This window comes from Neophocaena asiaeorientalis, unplaced genomic scaffold (genome assembly GCF_003031525.2).
Source record: "Neophocaena asiaeorientalis asiaeorientalis breed wild unplaced genomic scaffold, Neophocaena_asiaeorientalis_V1.1 scaffold86, whole genome shotgun sequence".
Lineage (NCBI taxonomy): Eukaryota > Metazoa > Chordata > Mammalia > Artiodactyla > Phocoenidae > Neophocaena > Neophocaena asiaeorientalis.
Genome location: NW_020175039.1, coordinates 9,821,617 through 9,838,631, shown reverse-complemented (window position 1 = coordinate 9,838,631; position 17,015 = coordinate 9,821,617). Strand labels below are relative to the sequence as shown.

Genomic DNA, 17,015 nt, shown 5'->3' with positions numbered 1-17,015 from the left:
AATATACTAAGGAAATGGAAAATTCTTATATTTATAACTACACAGAATTCTTGTAGATTGCTGAAACATGAAATAACCAAATAAACTTTATTACTGAAATGGGTTTCTTAAGAATATAAATGTGTAATGTAACTTTTCAAACTTGTTAAACCATAAAGAACTACACAGCAATTTCATAACATGAAACACAGTGTGTATAAAACTATGTAGCATAAAATGTTCAGCTGCTAAGGTAGCAGGAACGTTCCAGGAACTATTTTCATAAATCTGGAAGTAGTTGACCTGTTACATTGATCTTCTTTATTCCATTTACCAAAATAGTGGGGCCTGTATTCCTCTGTCTTTGGAGTTTATAAATTTCATTTAGTTGACTCTGTGTATCTTGAAATGGTCTTTCTTTCACATATTAGAACAACTTCTGGAACAAGAACTTCTGGAGGAGATGGAAATTATATATTGTTTAGCTTAAGAATATCCTTTCTTAAGGTTTGTTTTATTTAATAAAACAGGAATGAAGTGAAGGAGACAGGATAAATGATATTACATTTTTTAATGTGAGAAAACAGAAACATAATAAATTTAAATAGCTTTTCTTAAGGTCCCTGATCTTAAGAATTTTAATTTGGGAGATAATTGGGAAACGGCCTGGCTTGTGTACTCACCAAAGTGGGAGCTCCCTCCACACTATGAAACAAAGATGCCCAGCTGTGTAGATGAGGTGGTAGTAAATTTTGCAAGATTATGAGGCTGCATATTTGCATATATGTTGACTTTTCACAAATGATCTTTGAGTGTTGGTGGAAAATCTTTACATTTGTAAATGTATTGGGGGAATTTTTCTTATAAAAATACAAATCTACAAATTTCAATGTAGCATTTATATAAGTATATAGAAGAGGTAACAAAAATAGTATTGCCCTAGAGATGAGCCAGGACACACATACAATCTTGCCTGCCTCTTCCCTTGCCCATGACTGGGATTAGAACTACCAGCCATGCAGCAAGGCAAGGGGAAGACTATTTGGTACTCTACCCGACTCCGAATTTACTGTAAGTATGAGGTTGGAAGAACACTGGACAAGAAAAATAAAAAGAAAGTGTTAGCCTTTATGACTAACGACCCTCTGGGGCATTATTAATAATGCCACAAACTGTGAAAATGCCTCACCTATTTAATAAAAATGAAAGGTAGGTACTACTTTCCAGATCCTGACTATAAATCCTATATAGTCTTGAATAAAATCTATAATATTACATTTTTAAATTTAAAGTGCCCAGGAAGTATTAATATTTCATATTTTCACATTTTCTTAGCTGACTTCTGAAAAAGAATGGGACCTGATATCTTATTTTGACAGATTTTTTCATTGTTTTGTGCACACATTTGTTTTATGGCTTTTAATCCATTTTACTTTGGCACTTTTTAAAAGTACACTTAATAATTTAATATTCTTTATTAGTGAGAAGAACTACGAGTTGACTGTTCCTGAGGATAATGGCAAAAAATATTAATATACTAAAGTGACACCTTTCATAATAATGAGGAGCTGTGTGTGAAATGGATTTAAGCCATTTATACTTAAGTTACTAATGTATACTCCTAGCTACTGTTTTGTTTTTTATCTCTTGCTCCCCACTTTCTCATTTTCCACACAGGAGCTGGAGAGATCTTTTAAATAATTATCATTCATCTATCGGTCTCCTACTTAAAACTATTCAGTGATGTTAGGATAAATGCCAGTCTCTTTTTCTCAGCCTGTGAGGCCCCATATGATCTGGTCCTTGCTTTCCACCTGCTCATCATCCATCCTCAGCAGAGTCCTCGCCTCTCTCCGTAGTCACCCTGGCCTTCCTTCTGTCCCTTGAATACACCAACTCCCTTGAGCCTTAGCACTCTTTTTTTTTTTTTTTTTGCGGTCCGCGGGCCTCTCACTGCTGCGGCCTCACCCGTGGCGGAGCACAGGCTCCGGACGCGCAGGCTCAGCGGCCGTGGCTCACGGGCCCAGCCGCTCCGTGGCATGTGGGATCCTCCCGGACCGGGGCACAACCCCGCGTCCCCTGCATCGGCAGGAGGACTCCCAACCACTGCGCCACCAGGGAAGGCCGAGCCTTAGCACTTCTGTAGGTGCAGTCACCTGTTCCTGAAACCACCTGCCCCTAAATTGTCCTAAAAATGCTCCCCTGCATCGGCAGGAGGACTCCCAACCACTGCGCCACCAGGGAAGCCCGAGCCTTAGCACTTCTGTAGGTGCAGTCACCTGTGCCTGAAACCACCTGCCCCTAAATTGTCCTAAAAATGCTTCTTCCTTCTTGCCATTCTGATCTTGGCTAGAATGTCATGTCTTCAGTGAGGACTCTGGTAACCACCTCATCAAAAATAACATTCTCGGGGCTTCCCTGGTGGCGCAGTGGTTACAAATCCGCCTGCCAACGCAGGGGACACGGGTTTGAGCCCTGGGCCAGGAAGAGCCCACACGTCTCGGAGCAATGAAGCCCGTGCGCCACAGCTACTGAGCCTGTGCTCTAGAGCTCGCGAGCCACAACGACTGAAGCCCGCGTGCCTAGAGCCCGTGCTCTGCAACAACAGCAACAAAAATAACATTCTCCTACAAATCATTGTCATATCACTTTGCTGGTTTTTCTCATAGCTAGGCTATTCTGTTCAGTCATTTGATTGTTGCTGTTTGTTTCCCCACATTCACACGTAAGCTCCCTGAGAGTGCCGCTCTCGTCTGTTTTGCATACTGCATCGTAGGCTCTTAATCCATATTGGTTGAAATAAAGAGTAAAAGTTGCATGTTAGAGTGCTTTGTAAATCCTGATGCGTACCCAAATATAAGATGCAGTTATTAGCTGAGCGACAGTCAGACAGATGTTTTGTATATTTTTGTCCTGGTCAGCTGGATACAAGCATGTGCAGTGTGTGGCTGTGTGCTATCGTTAAGGACGAGTAGATAGTGGTCACCCACTGTTCACAGGGCACACATTTTGATATTGATTCATTTTCAACCCACTGAGCATCTTCTGTGTTGGAAATAATTAGAGCCTGTGAACTGAAGTGAAGGAAACATTTACAATGCTGAATAACCTAAAGTGAAGACAGGGGTATCTAATTAGTCTTTCTTGTGACAATCTTTTTTTAGATTAATATTCTTCTCTCTGAAAAGTCTAACAGTGGCGCTTATGTCAGTGACTCTGTTGATAATTAATAACGTTCGCCATACACCCCCACACATTCCCTCCAAAATATCCTTGTGTAACGCCACTACTGGAAAGAACAATTTCAATTAGAGAGGAGAGACTCTGAAGTGTATATCACATGGTCTATTATAAGGGATGTGTCCTATTATAAAAGAGAGAAAATCTCTGATAGAACATAATATTTTATGTAACATGCCTGGTATATTGTTTAACAAAACATTTTATGGATACTTCATCAGGACATGACTTGATTAAGAGGCAGGATTAGCATTCACCCACAATTTCCTTTTTTGAATCCTTAAGATGTTTTCCTGTACTATTTTCACCCTAGTCACAGGCTTATTAACTTAGGAAGGAGGTGACAGGGCCTTTGTCTTTGAATCTTGCAATTATAATTAATAGTAAGTTAAAGGGAAGCAGAAAGGTTATATTCAAAATTTAAAGTAAAATGACTTTGTGGCACTTAGGGCAGGCGCCAGGAAGATATTAAGTAAGAACTCATTATTCTTATTAATTAGAACTTCGGGAAGACATCTTTGAGAAAGAAAATCATTTTATGATTAGTTAGAAGAGAGATACCTATTTGTGGACAGAACTTGAGGAGAGGAACTGTGTTATCTTCATCTCAGTATGCCCAGGGCCTCGCAGAGCCCATCCCCAGTGACCAGCAACTACTTGATGCTACCTGTGTATATGAAGGCAGGGAGAGGGGTCAAAGTGTACGTATTGTCCACTGTTTCCCGCAATACATTCCTAAAAACCACATTATGAAAGAGGCCACCACAAAGCTTCCTTATGTTCATGTGTGAAAGTATTATGTGTGGGTCCTACATTTTTGTCAGATGATTTAACATCAAATAAAGTACAGCAATGTCTGGTGTCTATCAAAACCACATGGAAACATCATTTTTCTCTAAATATTTACAATTTTAAGGACTAAATTTACGACCTGTGATCTTTAAAAGAGGCATATGTGGATTACAGAAGTTTACATGAAGGGCCAGGTTATAATGAAGTGCAATTATGTTCAATAATAATAATAATAGCTAATATTTATGGAAAGCTGACCATGCTTAGATGTTGTTCCAATCGCTTTACGTATACCAACTTATCCTCACAGCACAATAACCTTATGGGTCAGTTTTAGTATTCCCTCCTTATTTGTGAAAAGGAGAGTTACATAGTTATGGCAGAGACCATATGGTCTATAAGCCTAAAATATTTACTCTCTGGCCCTTTAAGAAAATGTTGGCCAACCTCAGCTTTAGATCATAAGTACTTGTTTTTCCAATCAACTTTGATCTATTTCTCCACCACGCTGAACCTAACCAGTGCCCAACTTCCAGAAAATAAGTGACAATAGCTAAAACCTTTTCACACATCATTAGAAAAATGACAAAAAAAAATTATCAGTGTTTTTGAATTTCAAGATCATCTCAATAAATTCCCTAGATAAAAATAATACAATCTTCAGTGTGGCTTCTTCTCCAATGTTATCATCTAAAAAAAGGAAAGGGATGAGGTTCTGAGCTCACTTTCCAGAGAGAGATGGACTCTGGAGACAGTCTGCTCAAATTCATGTCCTCCCTCTGCCACTTCCTGGGTTTGTTACCTTGAGTAGATCATTTAACCTCTCTGTGCCCCAGTTTCCCTATCTGCAAAATAGGAATAATAATAGACCTAACTCATGGGGGCATTATGACCGTTAAATGAGTCAATATATGCCATGTGGAGATCAGGAACTGACTCCTATAAATTGTTAGTTATTTCTCCCATTTTTCAACTTCTTTGAAAGACTGATTTAGAGATAAATAGAATGATGAAAGTTGAGGTCTGAATATACTGGGAAAATTCTCAATGAATTAAATGCCCATGGAATCAATGCTTATTAAATATCCTTCTACATTTATGCTTTATCTATTCTTTACAAAGAATATTTTATTCTTTGAAGAGTTCTCTATGAAAATAGGTAAATAAAACATTAATGCCCTCTGATAACTTAAAGAATAATACAAGGCTCATAATATTAGCACAAGAGAACAAATTAATGAGTTTATTAAGTGCAACATGTAGTATATTAGCACAAAAGCCTTTGTAGATCAGAATGTACAAGGGGTGCTACTCACCTGGTTTCTCTTATAGGACCAGAGCATTTTATTGTAAAGAGTAGGGTCCTCTTTTTAAGACTGTTACGTCAGGTGGTACCCAGCTCTGATATATACACTGAAAATTCCTAGATGTGTTAACTCAGGACTTAATTATGACTAAATGACTTTAAACATTTACTGGGAATGATATCTCCCATCTCTGTTACAAGAAGTATTGATACTTACAGTACACACATATAAATAATAAACTATGAAAGACTGACACTAAGTAAAAATGTCTAAATTCATGGTCCTCAAATTCAGACCATCCTGGATTCAAAGTCAGCCTCCATCTATTATCAAACTTGAGCAATTTACGTAATATCTCAACCTCTGTTTACTTAGTCATAATATAATAAAACTAACTGTACCGAAGTCAGTCCCCCCGTCAGACATATGACAAGTGTGTACTGAATAGCTAATATATCCCAGCCACTGTTGGGGGTGAGTATACAGCAAGTACACAACAAACAAACAGACATAAACCCTTGCCCTCGTGAGCTTTCTTTCTACTTGCTGTGAGAATTAAGGATTTAGTACAAATTCTGGTGCACATTTAGTTTTCAAACAATGTTGGATATTATTGTTGTTAATTGATGATGGAGAGAAGGAGGAGGATTTCAGACACCAGTGCCTCGTTATGGAGTTGATAATGACACTCAGCTTCACTAAACTTCTGTATCTGGGGGAATATTTCTGGTTCATGGCCCCTGACCTGTGTTCTCCATCTTGATCATCTCCCACAGGGAATGATTGGAATCAGAATCTGCAACTTTTTTTTTTTTTTTTGCGGTACGCGGGCCTCTCACTGTCGTGGCCTCTCCCGTTGCGGAGCACAGGCTCCGGACGCGCAGGCTCAGCAGCCATGGCTCACGGGCCCAGCCGCTCCGCGGCATGTGGGATCTTCCCGGACCAGGGCACGAACCCGTGTCCCCTGCATTGGCAGGCGGACTCTCAACCACTGCGCCACCAGGGAAGCCCAGAATCTGCAACTCTTGATTGGGGATCTTTATCACTATGACCCAGTCTTTGCTGGTGCACTTATTCTGTGACTAACTCAATAACAAGTACTTGTTAATTGATTCTTACGAGAGTGTTAAATTCCCTTCTATACGTGCTGGAAATATTTCTAATCACTTAAAGACCATTTCATAGATGATGTAAATTATACTTTTTAAAGAATAAAATATCAGTGTTTGACTGAAACTGGTCCAGAATAATTAGGAAAAAAAGTCATAATGTAATGTTAGAAAAGAAATATATGCATAGAGAAACCTGAGAGTGTGATTAGTGGGTTGAGTGCTCGGGAAGTTCAGGTGTTATGGAGGGGCCCTCAAAGTAGAAGGGTTCAGAAGAGTCTGGAAAAACACTTCCAAAACTGATTAACCACCAGTAGGTTTGTGTTTATCTTTTTTTTTCCTTAACTTCTACAAATAGTTTCCCCCACAAAAGTCATTTTGGAAACCTATCTTTCAACGTTCGTAAAGACATCAATGACTTTAGTTATCTTCACGTAAAGAGGGTAAAATTTATCATCTAGTCAAGTGTGCATGTGTCTGCCCGGAAAGCTGTGAGCTAACATACATCATACTCAGTAGCTTCAAGGATTTGGTTTGCCTTCTTATGTGTGTTTGAATATAGAATTCATTTCAATCTGACATTTTTTACCTCTCATCATATTTTTCTTCTAATTAAGTTCTATAAATGTATCCTCTCCCCAGTTTGAGCTGTAATAAATTCCTTTCCTGAACTGGCCTTCTGGAAGTCACAAACCAATTATGATGAATTACAAAATGAATAATTCCCCTTCTACTATGTTTATTTTGAGCAGCAAAGTGCTAGAGAAAAGGGAAACTGTTTCACCAGAAAGAAGGCCCTGCTCATAGTAGTCACATGCCTGTGAGTTGAATAGTTCCAACACTGACCCCAGCAAATTTCCAAAACTGGATAGGTCTAATGGAAAGACATGATTTTTCAGCTCACAATTCTGGGATTTAATGGTATTATTGGAAGGGATCCATAAGGAGAAAAGTTTTGCTCTCATGTAAGCCCTGGAGCTACTCATGTAGGTATGGACCCAGACCATGATTTCTTTGGGAAATTGATTTCCTAAAGTCTTTTTTGCAGAAGAAGGGAACAATGCCATTCATAGAATGGACTGTGGGAGAAATGAATGTGTAATTCTTATTTTTTAAGTCATTATTTGTTTAAGTCATTATTTAAGTCATTATTTGTTTCACTTCACTGTATAGGCAAGTAAATGCATTATGTCTTTGATTTGAGATGGCTGTGTTGAAACTGAACAGTTTGCTGCTAATATTTAGGCTGGTATTTTAATAGGTGCTTAACATTCGGCACATTTGTTCCCATTACATTGTAAGGCATAGACAAAACGCTATATAAATAAGATTAAAGCATTGCCATAGATAAAATATCAGGCATTAACCTTTTCGACTCTTGATTTTAGAATGGATTAGCTTCAGTAAATAAATAAACAGCCACAATGATCATAGTCTGGCTCAAATAATACTGCTTAATGTGTTAATCATTAATTTTACATACTTCTTTCTCAGTTCCCTCTATGCCTTTATAGAGTGGGAATTGTCTTTTGCATCCTGAATTCATTACTGTAATTTGTGTACTGTGCATTGACTGAAGCAAATTTAGGCGGCATATTAATGAAGAATTTGAGCTCCTTTGTGTAGATAGTGGACCATGGAGTTAATGTTTCATTTATAGAATTTATTACAGAACTATGATAATGTGGTTATGATTCATGATCTTTTCCTGGATAATGCCTGATTTAAGATATACTATCGTCTGAAAAGAAGTTTGCTTTAATATAATAAGCATGGCTACTGGTCCAAATATCCTAACACCAAATTTTCATTGGCATAACTTTTCCTCCCTGAAAGAAAAAAAAACAGAATTATTGTTTCAAACCAGAATTAGACATGAGCATTCACCTAAATCAACCATCCCATTTTTCAAATGAGGAATCTGAGATCCAGTGAAGTTAATTTGATTGATGGCATTCAAGAAGCCATAAGCTAGAGCTATAGCCAGGACATCGAACCTGGCTCTTCTGGCTTCTGAGCCAGCATTCTGAGTAAGCCGTCCTGCCTGGCTGAAATGGATCATCCCTGCCATTTCATTTGTTCCCAGTATGAAACCATTCACTGTTATCTCCCCATAAGTACCTTTTCTTCTCTTTCCCTGTGCAGCATCATCACGCACCCCCGCAAAGACATCCTCATCTCCTGTGGGGAGGACCGCGTCTGGAAGGTGGTGGGGCTCCCCAAAGGCAATGTGCTTCTCACAGGATTGGGCCACACCGACTGGCTTTCGGATTGCTGCTTCCATCCCAGGTCAGTACACACAACTCCCAGAGCCAGCCTGATCTCTCCAGGAATGCATTTGTTTACTCTGTGTCTTCACTCTGCTGGCTTTTTTTTGTTTTTTCTTAAACCACTTTATTGAAGTATGAATAGGTGTACATATTTAATATATACAACCTGATAAGTTTGGAGTTAAGTATACATCCTTGAAATCATCACTACAATCTGTACCATAAGCATATCTATCATCTCCAGAAGTTTCTTCCCATCCACTTTATTTTATCATCATCATCATCATTATAAAAATACTTAACGTAAGATCTACCTTCTTAGCAATTTTTTAAGTATTCAATAAGTATCATTTGCTGTAGGCTGTGTGCTGTACAGTAGATCTCTAGGACTCACTCATCTTGTACAAATGAAACTTGGAACTTTGCACTGCCACTTTTCTCTCTGCAACCCCACCTCTTCCACTGAATTTTGAAATGTGTAGATAATGCTCCTTTGGCTTTCCTTATATTGACTTTAGATTGATTGCTTTTGATATTTAGTACACCTAAAACTTAGTCCACATGCTAATGCATTTAAAAAGAGTAATAAGCTTCCCAGGACAAGCATTAGAAATGCTCCTTGTACTCATAGCTGTGAAAAGGCACATGAATTTCAATAATGCATATCGATGTTTACTTTGCCTCTGTTAATCTTGCATGTTTTCCTTTTAGAATTAAGTTTTCTACCAAAAAGGATCAGGAGGCAGTGATCAATTTCTTTAAAAATTTCAATGATACTCAAGACATTAAAGAAAACAAAGCAGAACTGAAGGCATTGAGCCCTGTAATTTTCAGGATTCACTGAATTTTTGTACCAAGAGACCGGGGCACAGAAGGAAAGACATTGTTAAACATGTAGTACATTATTCTGGTGGCAGGAAGCTCTGCCCACAGTTGCTTGTGGTCAACTGCTATCCCTAATCCCAACTGTCTTCTCTTATTCAACATTATGCTTGACATTTGTTAAGCATCTGGCTCTATCTGGCTCTTTCAAACAGTCTCTGGTCTAACTACTCTTGGAGATGCATAGTCCGTAGTGCAACTTCTCAACCATTCCACTGGGAAATTTTGGTCTTAGGAGGACCTTATTGATTTATTTTTTGTTTTCACAAGACTTTTTTTTTTTTAAACCATCTTTGTCTCATCCTTAGTATGAATGTCAATGAAATTAGATTGAAATAAAAGTAACTAAATTGTTCAGAAATTTGTGTGTTAATGAGAAGAGTAAACTAATTTTTTAATTTTAATTTTTGAAAATGTTTTTAAAATCTAATTTTAAAATTATACCAAATAAAATATAATTTTAAAATTATACCAAATATAATTTTAAAATTATACCAAATAATTTTACCAAATAATCTTTGGTACTAGATGTTTGAATTTAATTTTTGAACATGTAATGCGTTCTGTATCTGGTATGTGGATAAACAAATCTGCCCTGCCTCTCATGTTTCAGAAACATAAAGCCCATCTCGCAAGCAGAGACAACACAATTAGAAGTGTAGCCTATCACTTCTGTAGCTGCTGGGCATACTAATCAGATTTCTATAATACCCTGTCACCATGACAACCCGTGACTCGGAAATTTTCTCATTAGTGTTTGACCAGCACATGGTCTTTTTAATAGATCTTCCTGTTTTTCCAGTCAATTACTGAAATTAAAATGAGGTGAAATACATCATTATTCACTCATAGTATGAATTTACGTTCGGTACTTTCTTTGGCAGAATTTTAGTAAAATGTAGCCACACTCCTTTTTTCTAGTGCATGTGGGATAAAAATAACGGGAGAAAATACATTTAGCTATATGTGTTTTAAGTAAGAGATAATGAATAGCAAGTGTTCCATTTGTAGAATTGGTGAAAATAATAAATGATTATTAGAAACAACAGCAAAAAAGCTCTTTTTTATTTGGGGTAGAGCTCGGTTCTGAAGGAGTTTATATTTCAGGCCTCAGACATTTTATAATGCTTACTGCATGTAAATCAACACCGAAGACCATACATTATGGACTATAATATATATAATATATGCATATATATACATACATAATATTTATGCCTTAAAAGTTGTTTCTGAAATTTAAGTTTGTGATATTTGATTTTTAGTTTTGCTTAGATAATTTGGTTGGTAAAAAAAGAATTTATTGTTAAAGATAATATCTTTCCTATTTATATACTCATCTATAATCAAAGAATCAAACATAAAATAAATTTGATTCAAATATGACACTTTAATCTGTAGTTGGATCTTTGATTAATAAATGCAGTCATAGTCTTCCTCAGAGCCCATCTTTGTGATTAGCTTGTTTCTGCTCCCTTGGATGAGGTCCAGAGTAGACACATTATAATGTGACACCTGCCTAATTCCTCTTCTCTTCACATAGAAAAATAAACTCCTACATTTTCTTTACTTTATTTTTAATTGCAATTGTTCCTAGTTGAGTGTTTTCTATAACTTCCAGTTGTATGTATTCCTGATTACTATGGCATTCAAGCCACTGTGTCTCCTGCCACAGTGACATAATTCAGATTTCTTTTGGGGGTCAAACCCACTTGATATGACAGTGGTATATACGCTGAGTGACGCAAATCAGTCTTAGTCGTCTTATTTCCCTTGTCATAACGGACATCTTCAATACATAAACGACAAACACAACAGGCATAATAATATTAATATCAGGAAAAAGAGGACTAACAGAAAAAAGTTAAACTGGGAGGGTAACTAAATATCACTTGAGGATCAGATAATACGATGTTGAAATATATAAAACAAAGCTCGTAAATAAGAGAAGATTCTGCCAAAAGTATAGTCATCAGAGTCAAAGACTTCAAAGTATATCAGTTTTTAATATGTGAAGTAAACAAAGTTACAGTAGAATTAGAGAAATTAATAAAATAGCACGTGTATTTAGTATTATACTTTATACTTTATGAAGAGAGATTGTAGATCTTTGAAATCATTCATTGTTAGGTTTTTAAAAATATATAACTCTTAAACCACAAATTTAACATGAATGAATTCTTCAGAATAACAAATATACAAACTAAAGTTTGTGAGCAAGATTCAGTAGTAAAAGAAAATAAATCAATAACTAAAATATAATAAAATCTGAATTATTAAAAAGTAAATAAATGAATATTGGGTCAGAGAACTATAAAGGGTTATTACCTAGTTGATAAACAGTTCCAAACACAATACTTATCAAACTTACGAGATGTAAACAGAAGTGTGCTCAGAGTAGAATTTATCACTTTGACAGTTTTATTTTTTAAATGAAAAAAAAAGAAAATAAGTGAATTATGAATTTAAATTAAAAAGTACAACTGGTCAACAAATATAGAAAAGCAAAGAATGGATAAGTGAAAAGTAGAAATGAATGAATTAGAATAAAAAGAGTACATTTATATTAATCCAAAAGGTTTTTTTCAAGAAAAAATAATAAAATAAGGAACTATAATATTGAAGTAAGTAGATAACTCAAAAAAAGAAAAAATACATGTAGGAAACAGAAATATTAACCTTAGCAATTTGGAAAGAGTTAAAACCATAAATACAGAGATGAAAAAATATATATTTGGAATTCTTGATAAAATAATAGATTTCTATGAAAATAAACATCACCAGTATTGAATCAAGATGGACCAGAGACCCAGAATAGATTAATAACAGTGGAAGAAACTAAGTTCTAGAAGTTCTGCTTTTCATTCCCATCTTCTGAAGTTTTATGACTGAGTTTTAAAAACTTTATTTAAAAAAAACAAGATAAATTAGTTAATTTTTAGGTTCACTGAATTTTCTGAGGACAACAAAAAAATGAAATTTTATTACTGGTTTCACAAACATAGCATAAACATAATTTTAAATTGGGCAAGTGTAGTACCCCCGCCATAACTCTAGGCCCTTTTCATAATTATAGATGCAGAACTTTTAAAGAGAATGCAGAAAATGGAATTCAGTTGTATGTTTAAAAAGAGTGGTATACAATGACCAAGTAAGATTTGTACTTGAAAAGCGTGGAATATATAAGTGATCCAACTATGAGGATATCATCTTATAAATTATACTAATAGTTAACATTCAAAGTTACTTTAAAGTTGTTGGGTAAAAATCTAGCATCTATACTTAAGACACAGATGTTTGCAAATATTATTAAGCCCCATGTGTTGGAATTGACAAGGAGAATGGAATTTGGAACAGCTGGGAACTAAGAAGGTCTGGCAGGTGAGTGTAGAATCTAGATGCCATGGAGTCGGATGGGTCAAACGAGGAATGGGTATTCACGGGTAATAGAGCAAAGTGGGGAACATAAAACCAAACAGGCAAAAATACCTAAAATCCAAATAGAAGCAAAGCCTCTTTGTCTAAGCCTTCGGTAGCTATGCAAGGCATTGTTACTTGTCCAGTTGGTATTTATTCTCAATAAAGGTTAGCCACATTTTTTCTTTTTCTTAATGATAATGGTTATATTTTATTAAAATATTTTCAACACTGAAATTTTCTAACATATTTATAAGTTAAAAAATAAAATGTATGTGGAAACTTTTAACTATAAACACTATACAAATATTATACAGACTCTACAAATTGAAGGCAATTTAAAACTCTTACTGCAAAGGCTGTATTCTTTTAAAATAACACTATACACATAATTAAATCATTGTCATCTATTGTTTACAGTACAATTGGTTTTGATTGCATCTAAGTTTTTAAGTTCCTTAGTAGAATTTGTGAATCAAGACACTTTTTTAGGAATGACATGGGTAACTAATCACTGTAGAACCATCTATTATTACATATTTACCACTAGATGGCGATCATACAATGGTAAGGTAAAGCACCCTTTGCATTTACTGGGTAGACTGGCTGTTGAAAGTGATTCATTGGTTGCTGAAAATGATGAAGGGGTGGAGCTATGCAGAGAATGTGCATTGGTGCTACCTTTGCACTGTTGAAAGAATGAAATGTACAGTGCCAAAAAGCAGGAACCTTAAGCATAATCCTGTGCAAGGTAGACGTCATGCTCTAAACTGCTAAAACATGGAATCAGAGTTTCAGGTTGCCCAAATTAGAATCCTACCTTCACCTTTGCTAGTCCTGTCAGTTTTCTTGTCTGCAAAATGGATGCAATAATGATATCTACTTTGTAGGTTAATTATGAAGGCTAAATTCTATCATATATAAAAAACACAAGTTCTGTTGCCTGGCAACTGTATGCTCAAGAAATGTTACCTATTATTATTTTTTATTCATTGATAGGTATGTTGAGAACTTAGAAATTTTTATAAAACTGGTAGCCTTAAACACAGTGGGTTAGGAAGGAAAGACTATATTGTGATGTCTGGGTTACACCAAGCTAGAATTAGAAGAATGCTCTCAAACCATGAAACATTTGAGGATCATGTCTGAAAGTCTTACCAAGTTAAAAATAAAATCATTTATAAACTGAAAACAAATATAATTAATGCAAAAAGAGGTATGTTACTCATCTGTCCTTAGCCCTTAAAAATGTGTCTCTTTAAAAATTGTACCAAGTAGCTCGTCGTATTTTGCTTTTACAGAAGAGAGAAAGAATTCTGCATATTTCCTTTTTTTTAGGTTCTAGAAGGAAAATAATTGGCTAGAAACACCAAAAAAATTACTTTTTGAAATTAAAAGTATTTAAATTGAAAGCATTTAAAAATAAAATATTTTTGTTGTTTTTGAGGAAAGTAAAGCACGTAATGTTTGACCTGCTCTGTCCACAGGCATGTATTATTATTGTTGGCCCATTTAGACTAGCTTTGGGCAAATGAAACAGAGTTGTATATCAATCTCCGGGTTAATATCAATAGATCAATAAAACGTACACTACACTACCTTAATAATACATCATTTGGTCTTTACCTAATAAAGGACTGCTCAATGACAGTAACATGGTTTTTTTTTTTTTTTGCTGTGCGCGGGCCTCTCACTGTTGTGGCCTCTCCCATTGTGGAGCACAGGCTCCGGACGCACAAGCCCAGCTGCCATGGCTCACGGGCCCAGCCGCTCCGCGGCATGTGGGATCCTCCCGGACCGGGGCACGAACCTGTGTCCCCTGCATCGGCAGGCGGACTCTCAACCACTGTGCCACCAGGGAAGCCCAGTAACATGGTTTTGAATGTAAATACAATGTCCAGTTCTCTGGTACTTGAGGTTGCATTTTCTTTGATATGACCACAGCTTATTACGTGAAACAGCACGTATCTTCCCAGATATCTCTATAAAATGAAAGTAGTTGGGATTAGTGGTTTAAACAGTTTCACAGTGCTGCATTTTTTTTTCCTGATCTCACTGCCTGAGACAGAAACAGAGCTGACAGCATCCTGTTAAACATAACTTCTACCCTTATAAGCTGATTTATGAATTTGTGAGTAAATGGGTCTCTGCAGAATCCCTCATATTCTCTCTTTGTGGTACAAGCTACCTGTTCATGTATTTATACAGTGCCTAAAACCATAGTATGAAAGCTCTCTGACAGGTATATCGTTTAGTTATTAAAAAATGGAAACATGGTTAACCATTTTATTTTCTATAAGCATAAAGCCAAGAGTTCAAATTTCAAAAGATAATGAAGGGATTGACGTACCATTTCCCTAAGATTGTGATGTTCTGAGCTTCAGAGGTAGATACTTTCATAATCTGGGAACCTCGGTAGATTTTTACCAAGATGATTTTGAGATATACCTATTAAATAATAAAATTCCACTTTATATTCTTTGAAGAGGTGTATGTTATGCTTCTTAATATAGTTTGTCACCTGTATGTGAAGAGGCTAAGCATAACAGCATACTTCTTTAAATGTTCTTCTGGTCTAATTCTAAAAGTAATACATGATCACCATAGAGAAAGTGTTAAGAAAATAAAAATGTCCCATAGTCTCACAACTCAGTGCAAACTTGGAGAGACTGCCCAAGGACTGTCCTCGGGCAAGGGGCGGAATCTGTTTCAACATGTAAGAAGCACCTTCTAAAGCCAGGCTTGTTTTCATGTGTCAGTGTGGCAAAGAACCAGGTAGGTCATTTTATTTAATCTCTGAGAGCCTCAGTTGCTCATTTGAAAATGGGGATTACCTACTTATAAGCTTTTCATGAAGAATGCATGAGAAAATCTATCTAAAACATTTAGCAGCCCTGGGCTCAGAGTAAGCATTTGGTAAATGTAGCACTGTTGGTGTTGTTTGGCAGATTCTAGTCGAGATCTGGTTTCCTCTGAAACCAATATTGTCTCCAGGTCTATTGGCCTGTCTCTCTCTTTCTAGCAAGAAAAAAAAAGAAAAAAAAAAATCTGAGGAATACTATAAGCTTATTTAGGGCAGGGTCTGTATCTTATTCATCTCTATATCCTTGGGACATAGCTTATCAATTGAAACATTATAGGGAATCAATAACTATTTAATTAAAATGAACAGAGTAGAAGATAATAGACCAGGATATGACCACTTTTTCTCACACTCTTGGTAGTATCATGTGATTATACGGATATACTCACAAACATACACATGCATACACACATGCACCACTTGTTACCACTGAGATCGCTTTATCATAGGAACTTAAAACCTAATATTAGTCCTTCATTTGACGTAAAAACGCTAAAATATAAAATCTTCTCTGAATAATATTGTACTGAGGATAAATTTCAGTCAAAAGTCCAATCATTAGGGGAAGAACTTCAAAAATCTCTCCTTCATAAAAGCAGAGAGAACACTGGCAAAAATTGTCACAATGAACTTTTCAGAACTCTAGAAATTAACCAAGCATGGACCAATTAAAGGAGCATTTATTAAAAAAAATCACTGCACCCGAGTAAGAATGTGACCTTTTTCATGTTTTAACTTGCCCCATCCGCTTCCCTTTCTTTCCCCAACGCTGCAGTAGTCTTGAAAACCAACTGCTTCACAGCCATGGTAGCAAGTAGCAGAGCAGAACAAGTTTGGAAAGCTCCACAAAGCCCCATTCTCAGAGAAATGTCACAATCTGAACTTTCAAGAAGCCCCCTGGAAACCCCTATTTGCAGGGCCTGTTTTTATTTGACCTGAGTCAGGGCTTACTTTGTATGAATGGACAATTTTCCGGGGCATTTGTAGCAAACAATCAGCCGTACATGTTTAATATTGCAGCTGCCTGAGGTAACAATAACAGTTAGGCAAACAAGGAGTTAAGCAAAATTCTTAAACAGAAAACCTAGATAATTAAATGTCCATAGGGAGCATTGAAACACTATCATGTTCCTAGGAATATCAACGGACACATGCA

The 17,015-nt window shown here is 36.2% G+C and overlaps 1 protein-coding gene across 1 annotated transcript in view; it reads left to right on the top strand.

Moving 5' to 3' along the window:
• The window catches only part of SPAG16 (sperm associated antigen 16), an 843,476-nt gene that overhangs the window by 395,287 nt on the left and 431,174 nt on the right, over positions 1-17,015 (top strand). Inside the window, exon 11 of the mRNA XM_024763282.1 lies at positions 8,573-8,716. Within this exon, the coding sequence (XP_024619050.1) occupies positions 8,573-8,716 (144 nt within the window). The remainder of the gene's footprint in view (positions 1-8,572; positions 8,717-17,015) is intronic.